Source organism: Coffea arabica, chromosome 11e (assembly GCF_036785885.1).
Source record: "Coffea arabica cultivar ET-39 chromosome 11e, Coffea Arabica ET-39 HiFi, whole genome shotgun sequence".
Classification (NCBI taxonomy): Eukaryota; Viridiplantae; Streptophyta; class Magnoliopsida; order Gentianales; family Rubiaceae; genus Coffea; species Coffea arabica.
The window spans coordinates 55,862,441-55,889,321 of NC_092331.1; the positions used below are offsets into that span (position 1 = coordinate 55,862,441).

The 26,881-nt window shown below is 35.3% G+C and overlaps 4 protein-coding genes across 6 annotated transcripts; 3 read left to right on the top strand and 1 right to left on the bottom strand.

The window, feature by feature from the left end:
• The first annotated feature begins 556 nt into the window (after positions 1-556).
• LOC113718892 (histone chaperone ASF1B-like) lies at positions 557-3,098 on the top strand. The gene is made up of 3 exons (XM_027243819.2): positions 557-813; positions 2,311-2,426; positions 2,533-3,098. Exons 1-3 carry the CDS (start codon positions 705-707, stop codon positions 2,890-2,892), a joined length of 585 nt encoding a protein of 194 aa, XP_027099620.1. The 5' UTR covers positions 557-704; the 3' UTR covers positions 2,893-3,098.
• A 4,280-nt stretch (positions 3,099-7,378) lies between these two features.
• On the bottom strand, positions 7,379-13,309 carry LOC113718674 (protein DETOXIFICATION 16-like). 3 transcript variants are annotated; one of them, XR_003454603.2, is made up of 9 exons: positions 12,269-13,309; positions 10,820-11,364; positions 10,487-10,573; positions 10,280-10,336; positions 9,862-10,100; positions 9,635-9,753; positions 9,458-9,544; positions 8,271-8,501; positions 7,379-7,614 (listed from the first exon to the last, which is right to left on the bottom strand). XR_003454603.2 is itself a non-coding variant. In XM_027243560.2 (8 exons), the coding sequence occupies exons 1-8, from the start codon at positions 12,548-12,550 to the stop codon at positions 8,451-8,453; spliced, it is 1,467 nt and encodes a 488-aa protein (XP_027099361.1). In that variant the 5' UTR covers positions 12,551-13,309; the 3' UTR covers positions 8,092-8,450. The 3 variants fall into 3 exon arrangements, 1 of the variants encoding a protein (XP_027099361.1); XR_011825665.1 differs by having other exon boundaries at positions 10,820-11,360; positions 12,269-12,400; XM_027243560.2 differs by lacking the exon at positions 7,379-7,614 and having other exon boundaries at positions 8,092-8,501.
• Positions 7,452-7,766, top strand: LOC113718575 (probable CCR4-associated factor 1 homolog 9). The gene has a single exon (XM_027243470.2). The coding sequence runs from the start codon at positions 7,452-7,454 to the stop codon at positions 7,764-7,766; it is 315 nt and encodes a 104-aa protein (XP_027099271.2).
• Positions 13,310-17,608: 4,299 nt separating the features above from the next.
• On the top strand, positions 17,609-22,703 carry LOC140004002 (protein DETOXIFICATION 12-like). The gene is made up of 7 exons (XM_072072666.1): positions 17,609-17,991; positions 20,804-21,348; positions 21,447-21,533; positions 21,632-21,688; positions 21,786-22,024; positions 22,141-22,346; positions 22,457-22,703. The coding sequence occupies exons 1-7, from the start codon at positions 17,752-17,754 to the stop codon at positions 22,517-22,519; spliced, it is 1,437 nt and encodes a 478-aa protein (XP_071928767.1). The 5' UTR covers positions 17,609-17,751; the 3' UTR covers positions 22,520-22,703.
• The last annotated feature ends 4,178 nt before the right edge of the window (positions 22,704-26,881 follow it).

Here is a 26,881-nt window from a genome sequence, read left to right on the forward strand (position 1 = left end):
AATAAGTTATACAAAGGTTATCGTTATCGGAAAAAAAATTAAAATGATGGATTGTCATACAAATGTTATGGAAAAAAAAGTTAAAATGAAGGATTGTAAATTTAGGTTGTGTTTGGATTGCATTTTCTGTCATTTTCATGGAAAAATTACTATAGCGATTTGATAAATGTGAGAGAAAAAGATAATAGAGAAATGTGATCACGGAAAACGACAATATTTTTCGACGGAAACAAGCAATCCAAGCATGGCCGACTTTCTAGAACATAAAGCACAATTAGTAGAGAACCTAAACATGTTATTGGACTCTGTGGATTATTTCATACCAAACAACATGTGTTGTGACCCAGGCCAGTAATTGGCCATGTCCAAAACAAAAACATTAATCAAGCCAAGTCATAGACCATCTACTTTTGACCCAATCCGGCCCATTTTTAGTCATGCAGCTTGGATTTGGCGGGCACTTTTTCTCAATTGCAAGCTGCAACTCCCGCCAAAATCCCATAACAATTAAACAAGAATTCGTAAAGCAAGTTGAATGCCTCGTTGATTTCAATCTAAAATCCCTATCTGGAATTCGCTTCATAACCTTCTACAATTGGGATTTTCATCTTCTCATAAAAAAAAATCCGATTTTTCTCCTCAAACAAGATAAATTTCAGCAATAAGCAGAGGAGCTAGCTTTCATTTTAGGGAAAAACGAAGAAATGAGCGCTGTCAATATCACAGATGTCACAGTTCTGGGTAATCCGGCGCCATTTTTGAACCCTCTCCAATTTGAAATCTCCTACGAATGCTTGGTTCCCCTCAAAGATGGTAACCTTTCTGTCTACCTTCCTCAATTTCCTCACAGATGCTTATTTATCTCGTTTTTTCTGTTATTTGCAAGATTATTTGCTTATTTATGCATTTGTGCATTTGACGTGTTGATATTTGTGAATCGAGGCTATGTGATGAGGTTTGATGCCTGAAAAAGGAACCCTTTTGCAGAACCTTCAATTGAGGCTTACTTTCCTTGAGACTGTTGATTTTTCTTTTCATATCTAGTTTAGTTATCGTATTTATGGTAAGAAATTTTGTCTAATATGTAATGAGACTAGCTGAACAAATTAGAATTTGAATAAATGAAGTTTAATTGGATTAGCTTATCGCTTGTACCAATTGCCATGATAATGCATTTCTTTGAATAATATTTTTAGGTGCTTATTAGCCTTTATTCATATTGAGGTGGAAGTTTGCTAAGGTTTTATCATGTGCTAACGCTGTAAAAGGTTTCTGGATACTAAATATGTTGTTAATCAGATTCGTATATAGGAAAGTTCAGGGCATGTAAGTTAACCAGGGGTTTAATTGCTGGTGGTTTCGTGTGCTTTCATGAAGTCTATTTTGTCTGAATATCTGTTTAACGAAGAAAACAATCCCTAGGCTAGAGATTGCTTGCTCTATCTTGCAAGTGTATGCTGACTTCGCAGGGAAACTAATGAATTCTTGTTGGTGAATCCCAAGTATGAAGAATGTATAAGAATAAGCCTTGACATGCTTTTTTAGTAGACAGCATGTTGTCTGCTTGTCACCCAATTTGTACTGGTTTTATGAAATGAGCCAATGGAAATAGCTATTTCATGTATGGAAAGGCTTGGAATGGGGTTCAGTGGGCTGGTAATAATACCGCAAATTTTGTTTTTCGTTGCACCTTTTGTATGAAAATGAAATTATATTAGCCCAGATATTCTTCATTCATTAGAGAGATGCTTGTGAAGCTGTCTTAGTACTTGTCATTGAAGTATTACTTCAGTCAGTCAGCAAGTAGAGCTAACTCTTTCGTTACCACGTAATCGAGGATCTAGTGTAAATTTCTGATGACAGTGGAGTTAGAAGCTATTCTTCTATACTTAGGAGGTATACGACCTGTTGCCATTATTTCTGATGATATGGAGTGTGCACTTTAATGGACGTCTGACACTCGTTAAGTTGGTTTTTTGAATCAAGTTTGTCTGAAATGAATTATTATCGCATTACAAAAGTGAACAGAAGTAGTTGTCTGTGTAGAGGAGAACCAATATAGAATTCAAATATAGTGTAACTGAGGATTTTTTTTTTTTTTGTGGTTGGTTGGGGTTTGAGGGGTTCTCTAAGGGAGTATGCTCTCAATACGTGAAACCATATGCGTGTAAGTGGTACTGTCTCAGCAGTTTGGATACTTGGGCGAACTTCTCTTATCTCTTTTTTTGACCTACCACGAAAATTATGGTTGTAATTGCAAGAATTAATGTAACTATAGTTTTCTATCTTCTAATTTTTGTCAACTTGTAGATTTGGAATGGAAGCTAACTTATGTAGGATCTGCTGAGGATGAAACATATGACCAGCTACTAGAGAGTGCACTTGTTGGACCAATTAATGTTGGCAAGTATCGATTTGTTTTTGAGGTAACTTAAGCCCTCTCCTAGGAAGTTCAGCAGTTGACCTTTCCTCTGGATTGCTTCTGCTTAGTTCTTACTCTGCTTCTTTTGGTTTTCCCATTGTGTGAGACAGGCAGATCCACCCGACCAAGCGAAAATTCGTGAAGAGGATATTGTTGGTGTCACAGTAATTCTGCTGACATGTTCTTATGTTGGACAAGAATTTGTTCGAGTGGGATATTATGTTAACAATGACTATGATGATGAGCAGCTAAGAGAGGAGCCACCTCAAAAGGTTTTGATTGACAGGCTTCAAAGGAACATTCTGGTCGACAAGCCCAGAGTTACAAAGTTTCCAATAAATTTTTATCCCCATAACGATGATAATGGTGAACAGCCCCAGGAATATTCTACTGACACTGCTACAGGCATTACTCATGTGGAAGAACAAGTTTCATCGCCTGATCATCACTCTGAGGTGCAACTTCCTTGAGTCCGAGCACTGAGATTTTTGCTAGATGTCTTCAGCAAATGTTCAAGTTACAAAAAATCTGGGCACATTAGTTCTACCATCTGAATTTATTGCAGGAAGAAAGCACCTGCAGTAGCTGTTCCAAGGATTGCTATCCAACTTGTCCTTCATTATTATACTTTAAGGGTGTCCAGCGAAATTGTTCAATTCACCTGTCAATTTGACAATTTTTTTGTGGACTATAATGTCACAATCTCCTTCAAGTGGGGAATGATGGTGGGTATAATCTAGCATTTCCATTCCCATTAAAAATCTCCTAGCTCATGTCGATCAATCTACAAAAGTCCCATTTAAAGTTCTCTTTTGCACAAACAACGTGTATTTCCATTCCCATTCCCATTTGAAGTTCTCTTTTGCACAAACAACGTGCAGTAACTCAGCAAAAGTATCAAAAGGGACTCTCTTAAACTCCCATTACTCACAGCCTTAGACTTCCTTAACGATTTATTAGGTTTGGCCCTAACAGCTGAATGCAATATGTTCTCATATTTAGTTTTGATCTTTAAAGACGATACAAAGTGAAAAAAAAAGAAGGAAAAAATTGATGCTCAAAACCGTTAAGAAAAACTAGCAATCCGACATTGGTTATCCCCCTCCCCCCGCCTCTTCCTTTCTTTTTTCTTTTTTCAGTTGAGGATAAAGTAAAATTTGTTATAGAGTAATTGGCGTGTTTAAAACCATAGTTGGCCATCAAGAGAGCCTTAAGGCTCTACTTGGATGTAGGTCAAGGGGTCGAATCTCTTGGTCTATATTCTAAAAATTCAGGGCTTCCTGGAATGTTTCATCAACGGATGCGTAGGCACCCATCTAAACCGGTGGTGGTTCAGTCCCCCCAAATTCCCCCCTAGTCCCGTTGGATCAAGCCTCTCCTTATAGTATAGAGTAGGAATAAGTCTATCATATCCGGGGGAAAAAAAAATTACCGTGTTGAATTTTCCTTTTTATGTTGGCACTGAACAACTTATTTACAGATGTAACTAGGTACGACCTTGTTTTCATTAATCTTTAGAATGGTAGATAGCTTAGATTGATTTTCCAAAGAATTATGAGGAAATTATCTACACAATTTTTCTCTTAATTTTTTGACAAAAGCCATTGTGTAAGATTAATCTAACATACACACACAAAAAGAAAAGAAAGATTATTCTAACACAAATTAAAATTAGGATACATTTTCTAATTGATTACAATTTTCAAGAACTTATTAATTGCCTCACATGTTTGACACTTTATAATGCATTCCAAATTTATTTTGCATTTTTGGTTCATGATTAATTGTACTAATCGTATGAGAGTGAATAAATTAGTGGCATGGTCTTTACCATATACAACATCTTGTCACGTTTTGGTATCTAGCGCTTATTACCAGAGACTTATCCTATATTCCTATGCCAACCAGGATTTAGAAACTTACCATATAGGAAACCAGGCACTATATATATGTATATGTATATATATAAACCATGTATAGGCTCTCACCATTCATTTGTTCTTTCGTTTCTTTTAGATAGTGTTTGGTTGTGGCTCCCACCATTTATTTGTTCTTTCGTTTCTTTTAGATAGTGTTTAGTTGCAAGGAAAGTGAAGCATTGTTTAAACTTCTTGGATAGATACTATGGAAGTACTAGTGCATTGATTAGAGACTAATACATTGAAATAAAAAAATACATTCATTTGCTAAAATATTAACTAAAAGGAGCATAAAAAATAAGTAATAACATATTTAATTGCACAATTATTTCAAAAAAAAAATAAAAAACTAACATGAAAATAAAGTTGAATGCATTGACGTTTATGCTATTGCATCTAAGTAATTTATTCAAAGTCAAACCCTAAAAATAAAGAAAACACAAAAATACATCACTGTCAATAAACTAAAAATTATTTTTTTATTAATGAATTGGAAATTCTTATTAGTTACTATCCTAATGAGACTCAGACTTTCATAAGGAATTTAAGAAATCCTCCCTGTAGTTGTCATCATCAATTCATCATCAACCCTGTTTGAACCGCCAATGTTATAATGCCTCTTTAAATATATAATTATCTTATCAGGTGGATAAGTTAAAAATATCTTTGCTTTAGTCTCATCCGTCACAAGATTCTCAAAAATTTCGTAAACACAATTTTCATTCAAACCTTCGATCAACTGCCTTTATGTCATTAAGCAAAGTAGATGGATTGATAAATGCTTGTTCATTTTTTCTATCAATTGCTTCTGCCATTTGCTTGATACTTGATAAAACTGTATTCATGGTCTGAATGTAGGTTTTGACATTTTTTGCACAATAAGTTTCATCCTTATCAGTTGTGTTTGAGGATAAAGCGCCCCTTAACAGCAATTTGTTGGGGAGTTTCCTTAATTTGACTGTTATATTCACCTTCATCTACTTCCACCACATCTTCCAACTCATTTTCATCTATGGTTCCATTCTTTCTCATTTGTTTTGCATTGATATCAGGACCGCCACGATATCATTCACCAGTTGCTGCATCACTTCCACAAACGATTCCCAATTCTTCAAGCATTTCAATGCATTTATGTCTTAAATTTTTTACTCTTGGGCGTGCCTATAAAAAGAATATATAAAATTATGTAAACTTTAAGAATAATTTTAATAAATAAACATAACTAGAATATATAGAATATGAGTTACCTTTACATATGTTTCCCATACTTCATCTGTGCATTCCACTTTCTTCGTTGTGGAATTAAAAATAAATCCGCTTTGAGACAACATTTGCTCAATGTCTCTATAACCCCTTTTGATTGTTTTCATACAATTTATCACATTATTCTTGTTGACTTCAATATTAAATTCTTTTTTCAAAGCTTTAGCCGGCAGCAACATATGCTACATATTTGAATCTTTTATTGCATGACTTATTTCCTTCGTGGCATTGAATGGCAAGACCGTCCACCAAGCTTTTATCCATTTCAGCAGTTCATATTCAATTTTTTTGCTTGTCTTAATGTGATTGAGTAGCATTATTAAATTGTTCCATAGTTATTCAAAAAAATTTATCCGTTGAGATTTTCCCATGACTTGTTTTTCCCATGATTTTTGCTGGATGAGTTTTGCTGGATGAGTTTTGCTAGAAACTTGGTAGTCATGGGAAAATTTGTTCTTATGGATCCTACTGCTTTCTTGTCAAAAAAACGGGAAAAAATTGCAAGAATCATATCTTCCCTCACTTTTCCTGTAACATTCCTGTCAACCAAACACAACAATTCAAATTTTCCTAGACTATTTTCTTGTCTATCAAACACATATAGAAAACTTAGTTTCCTTTTTCTTTACATCACTTTACTTTACTTTTCTCGCGACGTACTTTTTTGCACAACTTTCTTGTCAAACAAACAGAGCGTTAATGTTAATTGACATAGGAGTTTTTTGCTAAAGTAATTCAGTTCTAGAAAAATATTCCCAAGATAACACAATTGAAATAATATACCGTTTCTAATGTATTTGATGCTACATGGATTTCTAGTGCAAAATATTGAATCAAATTTCTACTTCTACAACTACACGATACCCATCTTTATTCTATACTCTTTTCTTTTTTTTTTTCAGCATTATAGGAGAAATTTTATTAAATGTGCTGCACTGAATCTACTTAAAAATAATGATAATCATTCCAAACTTCATTGTTACAAATTAGTGTTCTTTATATAGAATTTTAATGGGGTAAATTATTTGCCTTTGTTTTACTATTGGTAATAGGATGATTATTTTTTAAGCAAAAAAAAGATTTTGAAATTGGGCATGCATTTTCCTCTTCTTTTGTTATCAAGGTGGTATCTATTATTGTATGACCATACAAATTATTTCAAGCATTTTGGTTGTCTTGATATTTTTGTCTAAATTTAATGCACCACTGATCAAGCACTCAAGACATGGTTTTCAATTTTTTTCCAATATTATCCCCATAAAAATTCCCATATATCGGTTTCTAGCTTTTGAGTTGACATTTTCCTTTTTTTTTCTTCCCTTCCTACAAAGATATATCCTTTTTTTCCTCCCTTCCTACAAAGATATATCCTTGTACAATCAATTGTTGTCAAGTGACTTTTTCCTTTTTTTAGTCCTTCCATTCTTAGTGAGATATACCTACATAGAATAAATTTTTATTGGTGTTTTGTTCCATATTACTTTGTAAGAAGATTTATAGTTATTTAATCAGGATTAGAAGTGACTAAGAAAAGGTAAAGTATTATATTAAGAAAAGATTGGAAGCCTTTTGAAAAGGGAAAATAAAGGAAAGTTTGAAAAGTCTTATGTAGATTATACAAGTTATTATAAAGGGAATATGTTTTAAAAGTGTATTATTATGGGAATAATTTTTAAAAACAAAGTTATTTTAGTAATCCTAAGACCAATAGGATTTGAAAACTTACCAGAAACCGGGAGTTACAAGTTACAACTATATATGGGTTACAACTATGTATCGTAAGCATCCCCATTCTTTTCTTTTCTATATTTTTGTGGATTATTTTGAAGTTATATAGGGAGAGAATCATGGAGGGAAAGCTGATTGTAGTTAGAAAGTTGTATGCATACAATTTAAGGGCAGACTTTTCCATCATTGAGCAAAATCTTGCAACTTATCGCTTCATAGCGGTAGATACAGAGTTTCCAGGAACAATATTTCGCAGCCAAGAACCTTATCACCAGCTCTCACCTGAAGAAAATTACCAGTTGATGAAAGAGAATGTCAACAGTCTAAAACTTACTCAGTTGGGCCTTACGCTATCAGACTCGAGTGGCAAGCTTCCTAATTTGGTTACTGATAGTTATTTCATATGGGAATTTCAATCTTTTGAAAGCACATGAAATTGATTTTGTCAAGAATTTGGTTCATGGTATCAGTTTTGTAGATTTTGCCAAGTTTTTTTATGGAATCAGGGTTGGGATTTTCTTTAAGATCATTCACAGGGTGCAAAAGAGAGTATGATCCTCGCAAACTAACGTGGGTGTTCTTTCATAGCACGTATGACGTGGGCTACCTTATCAAAGTTCTAACTCAGCAAGATTTGTCGAAAAATCACGTTAGATTCATGGCCTTAGTGATGATCTATCTTGGGACTTTAGTTTTTTATGTCAAGGAAATTGTTAAACCATTGGGCTGGCAAGTTGACCTAGAGAAAGTGGCAGCGTATTTGGGGGTTAATCGAGTGCAATGAAATTTATGAATCTTAAATGCTGATAAAAGTGATATTCATATACTAATAACTAAAAGCAGTTTCTTTTTTTTTTTTCGGGAGGGGACTCAATCTATAAAACTGAATGTTCGATAGATTTGTTCAAGTAACCAGTAATCAATCTGTTGATGCTTACCTTCCTTTTATCGTTCCTCAAATTTCAGACGTGGACTGCCACTTGATAAGAAAGTTGAAGCAGGAGAACAAAAAAACTGAAAACGGGCTTCCTTTGTCGCAGTGAAGCAAGTGCCATCTGATAATTACAGTTCTAGAAGTAATTAGGGATTCTTTTACTAACTTCCTTTTGTTCTGGTGATTATTCCTCTGGTATGCTGCAACTTTGAATTCTATTCACTGCCATTCTTGCCTACAGACCAGACAAAAAGGGGAAAAGGAGAAAAAATGTCATTAAGTTAAGAAGTAAATAGGCAAGTCCCTGTGACATAACAACACAATTAAGTTAATGCAGGAGACAAGACTGACATAGTGCCTCTTGATGAAGATCATTTCGAGTATGTTAAGCAAAAGTACCAAGTCCTTTACCCAATGACCATACTCAAAATACTCTGGTAAAGTAGACTAGTATGACACAGGTCCTACTACTAAGTGTCCCTCGAAATTCTTACTTTTTGCCACAATTATCAAACCATTCCTTTCCCTTTCCTGTTTCCAACCTGTCCAGAATTTCCTGATTTCCACCCTACCAATCTCTCAAAGCATGAAGATTGCATCCTTCCCAGCTAAGCTTCCAATATGAGCCTTGGTCTGACTCCCACCCTCCCAGAATGGCTCAATAATCCAAATACACCAATCCTCTATTAATGGACACCTCCAGGCTAGACTGACTGATCCCTTACCACAACTTCTGATCCCACTTCATCCACTGATCATCTCTGTTGAGGGTTTGACAGCAGTCATAGCTGAGGTTGAAATCACCCCTCCTAAGTCCTATCCCTCATCATGTTCCTCTTAATCCATCCAGCATGATCCTTGCCACACCCTCTTCCCCATCCCTCAATGTGGGTAACTTGTGATTATCAATCAACAAAACTCCTCAGCTTTTTGTGGGAGACAAAATTTGTCTAAAGAACGCAAACTTGACCAATGTTAACTTTGTGAAACGTGTTGAATATTGGCTAAAAGTTAACTATTTGCCAAAACAGTTATGAAATTCACAAAACTGAAATCAGTTTGTATACTAATTTAAGTTGGATTTTATTGCATATAGAATAAACATTTAGTTACAAGTTACTCCACCTAATTTGGTCATTATCCAAAAAGAAATACTTGTTATGCCAAAGTAAATGTCTGCCAAAGGCATACCTCATTATCCCAATCAGTGCACAGGTTTACTGTAACAAGTGCTACAACTTGCACTGAAAGGCCACATATGATTCCCATCCAAAGTCCCTGTAGGCAGTTAAAACTTGAAAGTGTCAATCGTCAAAGGCACAAAATTTTCAACATCCACTGATAGGAGTGGGTGGGGGAAGGGGATACCATGCCTCCAATGTGGAAGAAGAAAGCAAGCAGAACAGCTGAAGGTATTCCTACAATATAATAAGCTCCAAGGTTGATAAATGCACAGAGGTTTTGCCATCCACATCCTCTTGCAGCCCCTAGAAGTAATTGGCAAACATCAAAGAAACATTCTGGAGATTGCCACAGCAGGCAATGAAAAAGAAATTCCAAGATATGCTTTTACGGTAAGAACAAAACTTAGCAACCTGATAAGACACATTGGAATCCATCAAAGAAGTCAGATAGTGCAAGAAGAGGCAACATCTTAGCCACATATCTAACCACCTCTTCTTCATTGCTATAGAGCTTTCCCCATATATGCCGAACCAGAATGGTTGTTGTTCCAACAATTGCGCCCTCTGTAAGGGCCACTATGACTACCACACCCAATGCTAAGCGCGCGCCTTGTGGATTTCCAGCGCCCAATTCATTTGAAACTCTCGTACTAAAATGATTACAGGGTAAAATCATTTTCAACCAGCTAAATGCATGGAAAACAGTAATCAAGAAAAATAGTTCGATCCTTGAGGTATCCGTTAATTAATGTCATTGTTAAAACTTTTTTTTCTTCTGTCATTGTTAAAGCTTAAAAGCATCATAAGAACTTTGATTGGGTTTACTAACCTTATGGCAGCACCAAGACCGACAGAGATCATATAGACCATCCAACATGTATTGAGGCTGTCAGAACAAGAAAAAACAACTGATGTAATCAGAAAAGACTAGTATATAACGTCTTTCAAGTGCGCCTGAAGCTTTATTTATGTGAGCTAGTATAACATCTTTCAAGTGCTGTAATCTGATATATTAAGTTCAGTAATAGAGACAAACCTGATAGATAGGACTGATGTTTCTAGTTTTGGATTTGGCAAAAGACCAGATAATAGAACAACCATCTCAAATGACCAATACTCCAAACTGTGGCTCAAACAAATAATGATAAATTGTCAACTAAAGAAAAATGTTGGGCGATACATGATAGAATAACCAAAAAAGAAGGTGGGGAACAAAAAACATGCATCCATTGTTCCTTGATCTGTACACATGCTTCGTGGAAGGTCCTTTCGGAGATGCATAAAAGCTTCTCACCAAACAGTGCTATACATGCTTCAGTATGACAATATCCTCTGTTTTTAGGTTAGGTGCCAATACCATACAACTTACCAAATCATGATAGCTGAAGGAATTGCAAGTTTTATAAAACTGACGATACCAAGCAAGGCCTCTTGAGAGAAGCCAGTCCAAGTACTTGAGCAAGCTGGTGAAAACTTGATGTACACCGTCAGCAAAAACACATTAACCCAATATGATATGCCATTTGCAAGAGCAGCTCCTCTGTTTCCAAATCCAGTTTTGAACACAAGAAACCAGCATAAAAGAACATGAAATAACGCTGTAATGCCAGAGCTCATCATCATAGGAAACACAATATTTTGAGTCTGTAAAAATCTGTTGATGCATTGAAGGAGGGCATAGGCAAAAAGGCCTGGTATCATTGACCGATTAAATTTCCCAGCTTCAATAGATATCTCCTGATCTTGACCAAGAACTATTAGAATGTGGTCTGTGTAGAACCAAATCAATGCAAGGAAAATGCTTAACACTAGAAGAACTATCATCCCTCGCTGCGTATAGATGCCAAGCATGCGATACTGTTTGGCTCCATAAGCTTGTCCACATAGCGTTTCCAGTGCACTTCCCATTCCTAACTATCAAAACATTGTTAGAATACAAGATTCCGAGCTAGTGAACACTGAGATAAATCGAAAAAGTTTCTGGGCTTTCAACTAGAGACAACAAAAACCATGTAGTATGTCATAACATATATAGCAACTATGCTTTACGTGACATACTGCCTACGAAATTTGATCCTTGACAAGGCTATAATTATACTTTTACTGACTAAAGTTGTACTTATTGGAATAGTACATTGAATTAAGGAGTTTAATATCTTCATTCAAGAGAGAAGGGGGGGGGGGGGTGTGTGTGGGGGTGCACAATACTCTCTTCAGTGCAACTATGCAAGTTATGGGTGGAGAAAGTTGCTTTCTGCAGTGGAGCAAAACATGAAGCTAATTTTCATCTATTAGTAACAAACTATAATATTCCTTAAAAATCCCTCTTGATTTCTTCTTTAAATCAGGTTCTGATATCAAAACCAAAGATCGGCAATTCTGGAAGTACATGATTAGGGACATGGGCATCAATGCATTACATGCCAATGAATCTACAAATCGATGATTATGGCCATGACACCTTCCTATGACTTATCCACGAGGCTGGCATAGCGGCATTCGAACTGCCAATTTCATGTTTAAAATAGCTATCTGCTACTAAGCTGCTATCTTTACTTAACATGATGATTAAACAAGGAATACTTTAGTCATGACTTCAAATTGAATCGCAAGGCTGATGGAATTTGAAGCAAAAGACAGACGAATAAAGCCAGATAATAGAATTTACTGTTTCTTTTGTAACTAACTATAATATCTAAGTTAAAGAAGACATAAATCATCACCAATTTTGTTATTTTCTTGATAATCTTTGAGCTGAACTAAAAACAAAATAAAGGGTAATAAATGAAAAAAAGATTTGGAAGGGACATAGACTTACCAATACGTTGAATCCAGTGACTGAAGCGAAGGAAGTAGCCATCGAAGTACTTGAAAGAGGCAGCTCCCCAAGATGGCCGACAAACATGATCGAAATAATTTGTAAACAGTACTGCAGAATGCTCACTGCAATCAGAGGCAGTGCTAGTCCTAGCTGCCTCTTTACTTCTTCAATAATCTCCCCTCTATAACAACCTTGTTCAGATACCTCTCTATCAATCCAGTGGCTTCTGCCTTGGCTTGGGATCAAAGGGGCTACAGGGCTCGAGTCATATCTGTCCATTCTCCTTCTTTTCCCAATCAATAATGTTCTTCAGTCAAGATTCTCTCTCTCTTTAACTGCTTTTGCAAGTCTTTTATCAATTTATGATGAGATAATCATATTTCAAGTATTAATTGGTTTATTATTAAGGCAGTGGCTCCCACTTAAGTATAAAATGTAATCCAGCAATGCTACTGAAGAATATTAGGAACTACAGCTGGGAAGATTTAGACAGCAAGATTACGAAAATCTTAGCCTACAAATGGTGAAAAAAAAGAAAAAAAGAAGCACTGATTGAATATTTGTCAGATTGACATTTTGCATATAGTAATCTTCACTGCAAGATATCATTGTAATAAGAGTACGAAAATATGAAAAGATTCAAGGTGATTCACTCTGATCAACCAATCATCGGGAAGGATAACTCTTTCGCCAACTCCAGTGGAATTCGTCCTTTACTTTTTGGCATTTTCTGCTGGACATGCCACTTGTCGGTTGATTCGGCCATACGAAAGCCTAATGTTGTCTTGTCAAGAATTAATAATTATGACCCTTTGAGGATGTTCAAGGCTAATGCTTGAGTTACATTCATTACCCTTTAAAATAATTCGTCTTGTCAATCATGGAGATACATGTAGTTTAAACAATTGGGGTAATACTACTTGTCTCTGTCACCATGAATGCAGAAAATGTCAATATATGGATTGCCTTGGATTGGATGAGACAAACTGTTTCTTTAGCGGACTGCGTCCCATCCGCAGAAAAGAGTATCGCCTGTGCATTTTGATTTGGATGGTCAAGTGAACAGCAAATTTTGATTTCTATTAAAAGGAAGAGCCCAAGTGTTTGATGATACTTCCAAGTTTCAGAGAAATGACAACAAATCCACATAATAAAGTATAACAGGAAGTGGCCCAGCCCCCTTCTTTCCTCCTTAATTTAATTCTTATGACCTGGAAGAGTTCTTTACATCGATTGATATTATTGTTCTATAACCAGTGCACCAAACTTGAAAAACTAGCGTAATAAACATGAAAAAGTATAACTGGAGACATCACATAATTCTAGCAATTAATTGTACTTATATGAGAAGAGAACATTACTGATGACATTAGGATGAATTCTTTAATACATCTATACACATGTACTGCATCAAATGTAACTTGCATATGCTGATCTCTAGCCAAGTTACAGTGTTGATACATTTCAAGTAGAAAAGCTTATCCATACGTCGTTGAGCAAGTTTTGAGATGAAAAGTTCAATCAAAGCACATGAAATAGGCATGCAAATGACATAAAATCTCACTGACTATCCATTCACAATTCAAATTGCAGAAAGCTATTTGAGACAGTGGAACAAAATAGCGCTCCGGTCATTAATGCAATGAGAGATTGACATGAAAATGGAGCATAGAGATGAAAGAAAGAAAAAGGAAGACGGAATTTCTTGGTTTAGATGGTAAAAACTGAAGACAGAGGCTATCTAGTTTATCCTAGAGTCCTGTGATCTTCTCATCATTGTTTCACCACAAAATAGCGATGACGGGAGGGCCCTCCAATGTGATCACTGACAATGCAGCAAACAAGCTGAATGCTCCGTGTTTAGCCAAATGATCAACGCATTGGTTTGCCACTTTAAAGATGTATTTTATCTGGTTTTAAGAAATCTGCTGACTCAATGCCTGCTGTCACCAAGAATGGTATAAAGCACAAGAGAGTCTGAATTTATTTCCTCGAAACAAATCGGTAATAATCTGTGATACAGATTCAGCAATGAGACGTGAGAATCTTTTCTGCAAAGCAATCATTAATCCATCTCTTATCGGCCAAACTTCAGTTGTGTTTATTGTTGCAGAGCCACTATGTCTGCTGAAACCAAGAATTCATTCCCCTGTGCGAAAAACTCCCTCAGCACCTGCTAGACTTGTACACATCCAACAGCTCAAAGATCAGTCAGATGTTGGTATGGCAAGGAATCACTCGGAACAACTGCAAGCATTATTAGAGAAAGGAAGACTGGAGATTCATTGCAAGATCAGGCAGAAGCAGTGAAGATGGCTATGACAAAAGCAGCCAACCAAGGCTAGAGTAGAGGAACATCCTAATTGAGATTGAAAACAAGAAATTATTAGGGTACATTCAGAGATTAGGCCACAAAGGCAGTCGAATACCAACAGTTATAGATGACATACAGTCCCTCAGTAGATTGTTTTTACAGTGCTCTTTTTCTTTTGTTAACATAGAAAAGACTGATAGCATTATTCAGCTTAGCAAATATGCTCTTAGCATTTGGATAGATAAAGAATGGGTGAACCCTAATCTTCGGTGCTAATGCATCGGTATAGATGATAGGACCTTTGTCCTTTTTGCTTGGACCTTTGTCCAGGTACTCCACATTTTTGCAAAAAAGAAAAAACTGCTAGACTTGTACTACGAATGAAAGAATCATCTAATATTTGACCATTATGAAAGGGGCCGGCCGGGAGGATACAATATAATCAGTCTGTCATCACTCGTTACAGAGGTAGAACTGTTACAACACAAAGAATAAAAGGGATAATTTCAAAAACCTCCCCTAAGGTTTCTGACTATTTCACTGGCCTCCTCCCAGGTTTCAAAAATTATACTAATCTCCCTTGAGGTTAATTATCTCGTAACATTTAGATTCAATCAATAATTAAAAAATGATATTAGAAGAGAGAAAATAATATGATTTCATCATTGCCCTCTCGTCTATTATATTATTTAATTAATTTAATACAACCCACACATTAAAAAAAATACAAAAATTTGCTACTTATCATTAGGAATCAAATCATATATAGCAACAAAATATAGTATACCAATTTATATTTTTCACTTAATACAAGATCTAAATTATTTTTTTTTGTTACATACCCATTGTCAAATATGATCAATAATAAATAATAAAAAAATTTGCAATCAAAATATTTTACAGAACAAAATTTAACATTATAATATTCTTGTCAATATATTAAAATTAGTTGTTGAGATTTTTATGATATTAATGTTTGCTTTTTATAATATTTTGATTACATATTTTTTTATTATTTGTTATTGATCATGTTTGACAGTGAGTTTGTAACTGAAAAAACAATTTGAATCTTACATTAAGTGAAATATGTAGAATAATATGCTCTTTTTGATGCCGTACATGATTTAATCTTCCATGATAAATAATAAATTCTAGTGTGTTATTTAATATTTGGACTAGTATTAGATTAATTAAATAATTTAGTAGACAGGGGGTAATAGTGATATCATATTATTTTTCTCTCCTAATATCACTTTTTAATTAATGATTGATTCTAGATATTACAACATAATATTTCGTAAAGGAGGTCAGTATAAATTTCAAAATCTTAAGAAAAGCCAGTGAAATATTCAGAAATCTCCTTTGAGGTTTCTGAAATTATCCCATAATAAAATCGAGCGGGGGTGCAGCATTGATGTAGAAGTCAACCTAAGTTCTTAGGTCCGTTTTGGTTATCATAAAGATATTTGTTGCAAACACACAAGAAATGTGTTTTCGATGGTATATGAAACAAATAAGGAGCATAAAATTCCAACAACCTAAACATTGGATGAGGATCATTAATGGAGAAAGAGACGGATAGCCGCACGACCTCAACTTTAGGGCATTTGGATTTGGGGTAGGAACCCTTGCCTCCCACCCCCACCCCACCAAAGCCTTAAAGGCTTAAAGGTTCCTATCCCAAATCCAAATGCCCTAAAGTTGAGGTCGTGTGGCTATCCATCTCTTTCTCCATTAAACTTTGCCTCCCACCAATTTGTCACAATTGTGGTTCTTCAAAAAAAATCTAGGCACCCGTCTGGTCCGGTGATGGTTCTGTCCCCATCGGCCTCCCATAGGTCCAGTTGGGTCTCCTCCTAGTTGAAATAGAAATAGGGTTGACGATTGACAAAAAAAAAAAAAAAAAAGGATTTGGGGTAGGAAAAGTCAACAAAGAAATCATCCGGTCCAATTTATGTATTTTGCATAAGATGTAATTCAATTTACACATAATATAACTCATTTTACACAACGCATGACTACATAACAAAATTTTATGGGCCACACACATAGTGTAAAAAATGACGTATAAGATGAAATTTAGACCTTATATTTTTTTTGCCCAAATCTTGGCCATTAACTTTTCAGAATAGTTGCAGGAACCGTTCCCGCCCCAAATCCAAGGCCTTTAGGATTTGGGATAGGAACGGTCAACAAAGAAATTATATGAATCAGTTTTGTGCATTTTACATAAGATGTAATTCAGTTTGCACATGATATAACTCACTTTGCACAATGTGTAACTATAGAATAAAATTTTATGGGTCTCACACATGATATGAAAAATGATATATAAGATCAAATCTGAACCTTACATTTTTTTTTTGACAAAATCTTGACCATCAACCTTCCGGAACCGGGCGTTTACCATCCGACAACATGATCAAGAGTCTTTAACAAGAGCCCCACAAGAAATGGTCATGAATCATTTTCCTCCTTAATACAAGGTCCTGGACGCAAATCTATTCTGGCAACATTACCACAAAAAATTGATACTATGATCTCAGAACAGGCTTTGGCTTTCCTGACCCAAACAATACAATATCCTTTTTATAGGGTGTGTTTTGATATCAAATTATTCAGAATAATATTTTTAATAACATTTTAAACACATTTTTCAATTATTCTTTTTATATTTTTAATTACCTCTTTACATGACATATATAATATCACAAAAAACATTTTACATGATAATTCTAAAAAAAAAATTCAAATAATCTTCAACCCAAACTTGTTACTTTGGGATGAAGGGAAGGCGCTGAAGGCTAAGGCTTTATTTGGATTGCATTTTTCTAATTTTTTGTAGAAAAATTAATCTAGCGATTTGATATATAAAAAGATGATTGAAAAATGTGTCCATGAAAAATATAGCAATTTATCTTTAAAAAATTGCAATCCAAACGGACCCTTGGTTACAGTCTTTAACAGTTTCAGGATTGGTAGAGGTCCAAAAAGAGGGTTACCCTAGCCTGAAACATCGTGTCAGAGCTATATACTCCTAAGTACAATTTAACTATTTTGTAGTCTCTCTGTTTCATTCTGTCATTCGTTGCCCCATTTAACGAGGGCTGGCTCTGGAGCTGAAGAAAGCTCTGAAACAGTGAAACTATACACATACACCTAGAAAATGGAAGAAGGGTTGTTGGTGAAAGAGAGAGAAGTGAAGAGGGAAAGGCTGACATGGGGTGTTATAGGCCAAGAAGCGAAGAGACTTTGCTACATAGCAGGACCTATGGCGGCTGTGACTCTATCCCAGTTCTTGCTCCCGATGATATCTTTGATGATGGTTGGGCACTTGGGTGAACTCTCACTTTCTAGCTCCTCCATAGCCATTTCCTTTTGCAATGTTATTGGCTTCAGCGTTCTTGTAAGTTCCTTCTCTTTTGTTCCTCTTCCAGGCTTTTACTGACGTTTTCTTGCAAATATTTTTAAGCTTTAGGAGAGACATTGAAAACTTACATGCGACCACTGTGTGACGTTCCTGTTTTGTTTTCTGTCACTGTAAATGGCCAAAAAAGTCTCCAAACTTTTTGAAATTCTTAACCCTTTTTCTGCCCAAAAAAAAATCACTCATCTTCTCAAAACCATCCTTTTAGGTCATTCCGACGAGTTTAGCTCTTAATGTGACCGGAAACAAGTAAATGACCTGTGAATGTAGATTGCTCAAAACAATTGCTTTCTTCGGCTTCTTCTTATAAGCAGTTTATCTCACTTTTAGTACTCACAGCCTCTTTCTTTGGAGCAACGGCTTTTTTGGCTTCTTCTCACCAGCGACAACAATGGCAATAGTAGTCTTCACAGGAGCAGGCTGCTTGAACGAATTATTCACCTTAAAAATAGTTTTTCCGATGCCAGATGCCTTTTCAACTAAACCGACAAAAGCTACTTGAAATTTGCCAGCAACTTCTGCTTCTTTTTATGAAATTTGCGGACAATCGTGTAGGGACCCGATCTAGCTATGCCTCCTTAATTGCAATAATTGCCTCCTTAATCATCTGAAAATCGGCCATGGATGAAAATTGAAAATCGGCATTGCTGAAATTGAAGATCGAAATTTGGATCAGATTCAATCGCGACCTTGTTGCGACCAAATTTGACATGAAGGAGATGGGTGGAAGTGCTGGAGTGGGAGAGGAAGAAGGAGGAGGGGTTGGGGGAAAAGGAGGGGAAGGGGGCCCAGTGGAGATGGGGAGGGGAGTGACGGTGGAGGAGGGGGTAGAATGGGAAGAGAGAGAGAGGGAGAGAGGTTGCTGTTGTGGGAGAGTACGGCGGTGGAGGTTGGGAGGGGAGTGATGGTGAAGGAGGGGATGCTGGGTTGGGTGCCGGGAAGGTGGTGGCGGAGGAAGAAGAGGTGGTGGTGTTGGTTTGGTTTTTCGGGTTTAATTACATTTAGCTCCTTTTAGCTTGATCAAAATACAAATTAGTCTTGAAGTTTGAGGTGTTTTTGTGAAAAAGTTGGGGTAATTATTTTTAGACATTTTTGTACTTGAAAATCTACACTAACTGGTTAAATCGCTAATTTCTGGTTGGATTAAGTGTTAAACTCGCCGAAATAATCCAAGAGGCTCATTTTAAAGAGATGAGTGACTTTTTTGGCAAAAAAAAAAAGTTAAGTGATCAAACGGTGCAATATTAAGTAGTTTGGTGACAATTTTTGTCATTTACTCTTTGTCTGCTTCATCAACTTTAGTGGAGGAAGAAGCGAATCGATGTTATCAAATCGTCCTGAAATTGAACTCTTCAGATTGTACGCATAGAAGTCTTGACAAAATCTGACTTGTATGGATAAAAGACTTAAATCCAGTTCCAACCTTGCCATCAAGATTTGACTTCATAATCATGAACTTCTTTGTTTTCTTCATTCCTCTCCCTTTGCCTGGATTTCTGAGATTTTGCTATGATATTTAATGTTCTAATGTTTGTGTGATCAATGATCAGTGAAAGGATATGTTTGATTTTGCTACCATACTACAATGAATGTCTCTATCAAAATTAATAAGGCATTGTTTTTCCTCGGTGATAATTAATGCAGACATGAATAGGAGGAAAGGCAGAAAAGTTTTGAGTACGGCCATTTATTATACTCTGCAATTGCCTCTGCCAACTGCAAAGGTTCTTGATTAATTTTTACTTTGGGTAACATATATTTTTCGTTTCTTTTTCATTTTGTTCGTTTCTTGAGGAGGAGGAGGAGGAGAGAGGATGCATCAAGAATTTTGAACTCATTGATAGAGCTTATGGAAAATTCAATTATTGCTAATTCGAGTGTCACCAAAGGAAATATTTCTGTCATGCTAATAAGGACAAAAGCTGAACCTCCATTAGTACAGCAGAGGGTCCAGAAGACAAAACTTCAACTGAAGATATATTATGTTTCCATAGCATGAGCCAAAGAGCTTTGCTCAAGCAGATGTCTTTGTCGTTCATTAATTTATTTCTTGGCAAAGGTCCAACAATGACCAAAGCCTTTAGGGAATGGGAATTGTCAAATTTAGCGTCTCATAGATAGGGACCACGAGATATCAGGAATTACACATGTCCCTCATAATCCAAATTCCAAAGGTTTTTTGATAAGAGGGAAGGACAACGATATGCTGTAAAAAGGAAGTAGAGAAAATTGAAAAAAGAAAATTCCCTTTTGATTCTTCTTCTTCATTTACATTTTCTGCTGGAGGATGGGTTTTTGTCACTACAATCTGACTTTCAGTGACAACACGATGAGCACATAGTTAACTTTTGAATTTTGATTCCGTCATGTGTACTATGAGATTAAGACGTAAGAGCATGAATTTCCAATTTGGAAATGTGAAATTCAACGAAACAATATAATTTTCCTACCTACCTGAGAGAGCTCCTTGGTCACAAGAAAGAGTTACAAAGACTAGTGCTAAAATCTTGTAAGTGATAATGGAAGAGTTGCAGGAAAGAGTAACAGGTAACATGTAAGTCATAATGGAAGATGCAAAATTATCAAGACTAGTGCTGCCATTTTGTATGTGATCTGAAGTATTCTGTTCTTGGTAAAGATTTTAGTTTAAGTACACATGAATATTTTTCATTAAAAGACAAGAATGTGTACGACATGACTAGGGGTAATTTCTGATTTACATGCATATATTGAGGAAGATAAAGTCTTGAAATGGTTCTAATCAGAAGTGGACTATTTATGTGTCAAACAGTTAGGAATGGCAAGTGCACTGGAAACTCTATGTGGGCAAGCCTATGGAGCTCAGCAATATAAAAAACTTGGAACTCAGACATATACAGCAATATTTTGTCTTCTCATTGTTTGTATCCCACTCTCAATCATATGGATATACTTGGGACGGATACTCATTTTGGTTGGACAAGATCCTCTGATTTCACATGAAGCTGGAACATTTGCTACATGGCTTATTCCTGCTCTCTTTGGCTATGCAACTCTTCAGCCACTTATTCGATTCTTTCAAATGCAAAGTCTGACCTTTCCCATGTTCATAATTTCCTGCATCACAATTGTTTTCCACACAGTTCTTTCTTGGGTGCTTGTCTATAAGTCTGGATTGCAGAACCATGGAGCTGCATTAGCTATGGACGTTTCAATGTGGTTCAATGTTATTATCCTTGGTTTGTACATGAGCTACTGTTCCTCCTGTGCACAAACCCGTGCTCCAATTTCAATGGAGATGTTTCATGGTGTGAAAGAATTTTTCCGCTTTGCTATTCCGTCTGCTGTCATGATTTGGTAATCTCTGGATATGTTGCCAATTTTCTTTTTCTTTGGCCTTAGAAATGAAACATCTTGAGGTTCTAAAGGATGTTGCGTTTATGCATGATTTCCAGCCTTGAATGGTGGTCATATGAGCTTATGATTTTGTCGTCTGGCCTTCTGCCAAATCCGGAGCTTGAAACTTCAGTCCTGTCTGTATGGTATGTTCTGTGTAAGCCTCCTGGAAGCTACAAATTGAGGGACGAATAAATAAATCTTCAGGGGAGAATCTAACGTTTTGTTTTAATTTTCTGAACAGCCTCAGTACCATTTCGACACTCTATTCAATACCATATGGACTTTCTGCTGCTGTAAGGTATGTTGAAGACAAAGTGAATATCCGCTCCTACCTCATGATCTGTCGATGACAAGAAGACATCCAGATATTAACTTTTCCTCGTGTTTTTCTTCAGCACCAGAGTGTCAAATGAGTTAGGAGCAGGAAACTCAGAAGGCGCTCGAATTCCTGTAATTTGTGCCGTAATCCTTGCCTTCACAGAGATGATAATAGTGAATACAGCCCTTTTTGCTAGCCGGCACGTATTTGGCTATGTCCTTAGCGGTGACAAGGAAGTTGTGGATTATGTCACAATTATGGCTCCTCTTGTTTGTCTATCTGTTGTAATGGACAGTTTCCAAGGAACCCTTTCAGGTTAATTCTTGAACTCCTTTCTTTTGCTTAATTTCTTTTTATTGTTGTATCAGAAGGAACAGGTAAGAGGGGGGCTAGGTTGGACTGTTGCCTTATAATGCAACTAAAATTTTCAGGTGTTGCTAGAGGATGTGGCTGGCAGCATATAGGAGCCTATATCAATCTTGCATCATTTTATCTAGTTGGAATTCCTATTGCTCTTGCATTAGGATTTGTCGCAAAGTTAGAAGGGAAAGGTCTATGGATTGGAATCCTATCCGGTGCCACTGTGCAAACTCTACTGCTATCCATAGTAACAGCTTGCACAAATTGGGAAAAACAGGTCTGCTATCTGGCTTTTTTCTTAATTCCATTGAGCTACTTCCATTTGAAATCCGTAAACTGTTTATTTGTCTTCATTAACTCGAAAGCCTTCAATATCTTATTATGCAGGCAATAAAGGCGAAAGAGAGGCTGTTCCAGGAAAAAATTCCGGCTGAAGATGGACCAATTTGATGACAGGATATCTACTCCTGCTAATTGAGAATAGGTTTATCTGGACCATTGTACCGTTACTGTTTAAGGATAATTTTTGTTAGGAATAATGACTCGGTAGAAGTGTTGAGACAAAATTATCAAGCAGGGACTATCATTAAGGTTTGCCATTTGAAATAAGCGAGTCCAAACATAAGCTTCTCCATCTAGCGTTTCCAGTGTACTTCCCATTCCTTACTATCAAAATATTGTTAGAACATGAGAAACTACAGCTTCTGGGATTAGGTTTATAAAACAACAAAAGTCTGATTCAGGCTGTTGAAAAAAAAAATAAAAAAAAAAAAGCACAAATTACTCATATTCCCTGTATATTTGTATAATATTACATGAGCCCCTTCAGGTTTGAAAATGGGTTACCTCTTGTGGTTTTATATAAAATGAAAGTTAGATGGAAAGCATCTTCAGTAACGGCAATTGACCGAGACATGCTCCAGGAGCGTGTGTGGTGAAATTATGATATCTATTTAATCTTCCTATCATTTCATATAAATATCTAACCAACCCTCTGTAATTTTGTATTTATCAACATAATTCCTCTAGAATTTTATGTAAAGTGATTAAACCCTTATTTAATTTAGTATTTAAATAATCCTCCTATCATTTTTCACTTTACATGAAACTATTGAGGGATTATTTTAAAAAAACAATTACTAAATATTAGTCGGATCTAGCCGACAAATGGGGGGAAAACCAAAAAAAAAAAAAAAAAAGTATAAATTACTCATATTCCCCTATACATTTGTACAATACCAGATGAAAGTTACCCACCTATGGTTTCATATAAAATGAAAGTTAGATGGAAAGCATCTCCATTAAGGGGCTAATGGTGTTGACCGAGACATGCTCCAAAAGCGTGTGTGATGAAATTATGGTATCTAATTTAATCCTCCTATCTTTTTATAGAAATATCTAATCAACCCCTTGTAATTTTGTATCTATCAACATAATTTCCTTATAATTTTATGTAAAGTAGTTAAACCCTTATTTAATTTAGTATATAAATAAGGGCAATATTGATATGTCTACTAATGACAATACAAAGACTATTATCCATCTATTTTTTTCTCTTTATATGAAACTATTGAGGGATTATTTAAAACACAAAATAAAAAGAAAAACAATGACCGAATCTTAGTGGGATTTAACTACTAGGTAAAATATAGAAAAACCCCTTGAGGTTAAGTGAATATACAAAAAAGCCCCTTATAGTTTCAAAATACACATTTCGATACCTCATAGTTTGAACTAATTTAAAAAAGTGATGGAAATCGTTTGAATTAACGGGTTTGAAATACACACACTTCTTTTGAGAGTATTTGTATTGGAAACAAATAAATTTTTAGTTGATAGATCTATTATACCCTTAGAATTATAATACAGCAAAATCTCTTTGTGGTTAAGCAAACATATAGAAAAAAGTCTCTTATAATTTCAAATCATATAATCCAATATCTCGTGGTTTGAACTAACTTGGAAAAATTAATAAAAATCATTTAAATTAATGAGTTTGAGGTTACGTGACATGGAAAATAATTTTTTAAATCAAAATTTTAGCTGATGTACCTATTAAACCCCTTAGAACTTGTAAAATTTCCATAAATAACCCAAAACTCTCAAATACAACTCTCCTTATTTTTATATACAAAATAAATAATAAAAAATTTCAAATAAAACTCACCTTTTTCCTATGCAGAAAATATATAAATAAAAGCAACATTTAACTATAGGGGGTCTTTCTGTAGGTTGGCTTAACCACAAGAAATTTTTTTCGTAAGTTTGCTTAATAGGATCGTTATTAGAAGGTTAGTTTTGACGATTTTTGTTACTGTTTCAAATTAGTTCAAATCATGAGATATCAAAATATATGATTTAAAATCATAAGGAACTTTTTCGTAAGTTAACTTAATCTCAGAGAACTTTTTTGTATTTTATCCTTAACTATATTGCACGTACTATACGCTACAAGATATCATAGCAACAAGAGCAGGTGAACTCATCCGTCAGTTTTGGGCCTTTTCTGCTGGACATGCCACTTTTCTTTTCGGCTGGTTCAACCGTACGAAAACCTAGAATTGTCGTTTCATTTGTCAAGAATTGATAACCGAGACCCAGTGAGGATGTTTTTCAAAGCCAGAGCTTGAGAGTTGCATTTGTTAGTGTCTGAAGCAATTTTTCTTGTCACAGACAAAACATATCATTAAAAAGATGGGGTAATTTCGGAAATCTCCCTTGAGGTTTGAGAAATCTCTCTAACCTCCTCTAGCAGAATTTTGGTGCCTATTGCTCTATGCTAACACTTTAGCGTTTATTACAAACTTTGTTTGGGGAAAAAAAAAATCTTTGTAGTAATTAAAAGAAAAAAACTAATTAAATGAGAATTTTATTAAGTTTCAGAGCACACGCGCACAACTGATATTGACAAGATGTTCTTCAATCTATGGGTGTAATAAATTATTAGGGCACGTAAGTTTTTCAAAAAATTTTTTTTTTTTTTTTCAAACGTAAGTTTTTTTTTTTTCAAACTTGATAATGTAGTTGGAGACTTGGAGTTGGAATTTGGACCTTCCTGTCCCAAATTTCAACTGAAGTTTTTAGGATTTCTTTGGTCATAAAAATTTCCAAACATTTAGAGAATTTTGAATTTGGAACTTAATGACAATTATAATGTCATGAAACAAAATTGATAATCAAGTGAACATGTCAGCAATTTTTTTCCCTTTTCTTTTAAAGGGTTTATGACCTGCTAAATGATTGTAATGTTTTCTTTTGTTGGATACGAAAGGAAAAGACAAAAGGGATGTTTGAGTTTGGACCTGTAAAATGGGCGGTGGCCTTTGTAGGCATAGAGAAAAATGGAGGAGGCATTTTACTGAAGGAGGGAAAGAAGATAGAGAGACCATCGCCGGGGGATAATATGGCAGGAGGTGAAGAAGCCAGGATATTTAGCAGGACCTTTGGTGGCTGCGACTAGAAGTGTCAAAAAAATCCATTTACCTAAATCCACTCGTACCCGTTCACAAATAGTTGGATATAGATATTTTATATTTTTACATATGAATATAAATGGATTATCCATTTATTAAATAGGTATAATTGAATAATCTACCAAACTCAATTAAACCCATTTAAACTTCTCCATCGCCACTTACAATTCATGATACAAACCCGAGATGCATTCATGCTATATCTGCCAGAAGGACACTAAGATTATTGAACTCATTGCTAGAAACTTTCATGCATTAATATTGGTGAACTCTTGTATACAGTGGAACGTTTGATTTTTCAACCTTAACAAATATTTGATGCATATTTTTTATGCAAATAGATATCCTACTTAATTTTTTTTGTTCAGATTATTCATTTCGTCATGATGCTAACTACTTTTATTTCATTTATTATTATATGTTGATTTTATCTTATCATTGTATTTTCTCGTACTTTGTTAACTTGCTCATTTTTCGGCATTACCAATTTATGACAAGTTTTAGCCTCCTTTCCTACCTTTCCAAATGAAAATTTAAATTTATGCAAGAAAAAAAATGCTAGGGGTTCCAAGTTTTTGGATTAAGTTTTTATTTTAACTTTCATATTATTTAGTTCACATTTTTATATTCCTATTATTTAATTATTAAATAGTATGTAATTTTGCGACATAGCACACGGATAGGAAAAATCGATAATTAGACTTATTGGACATTATAAGTAAATATTTAAAATTAGTGATGGGTACAAAGGGTGATATAAATTGATAGTTTAGTTTACAAAATGAATTTAGATAAGTTTGAAAAAAGTTAAAATAAATGGGTTGTAAATAGGTAATTAGGTTATTCAACTCATTTTTTGATTTACCCATTTATACCTATCTAATTAAATGGATATAAATGGATTTACTTACTTATACCCATTACCTATTTTTACCCGTCCAAACCCATTTTGACACCTCTAGCTGTGACCTAATCACCATACTTTTTTTTTTCCCCGGGGGAAACGTTAAACCTTATCACCATTCTCGTTGCAGGGTGTTATCACTTCCGATGGTTGGTCACTAGCGTGAACTTGAATTGCCTAGCAGTGCGATGGCCATCTCTCTTTGTGGTGTCACTGGCTTCAGTTTTCTTGTCGCCTGCTCTATCTTGAATTTCTTGATTGCACTTTGACATGGATACCTTGTCATTGTGCTCGTTTATTATCAAGAGAAATGCATGTGAAGATATTAAACCTTACACATTGACAAAGACCCTGCTATACTTCTAACGTTAATTAATCAAGCAAACATTTCCAGCTATGTTGTACAAGCACTTGAGACACTGTACATATTAATAT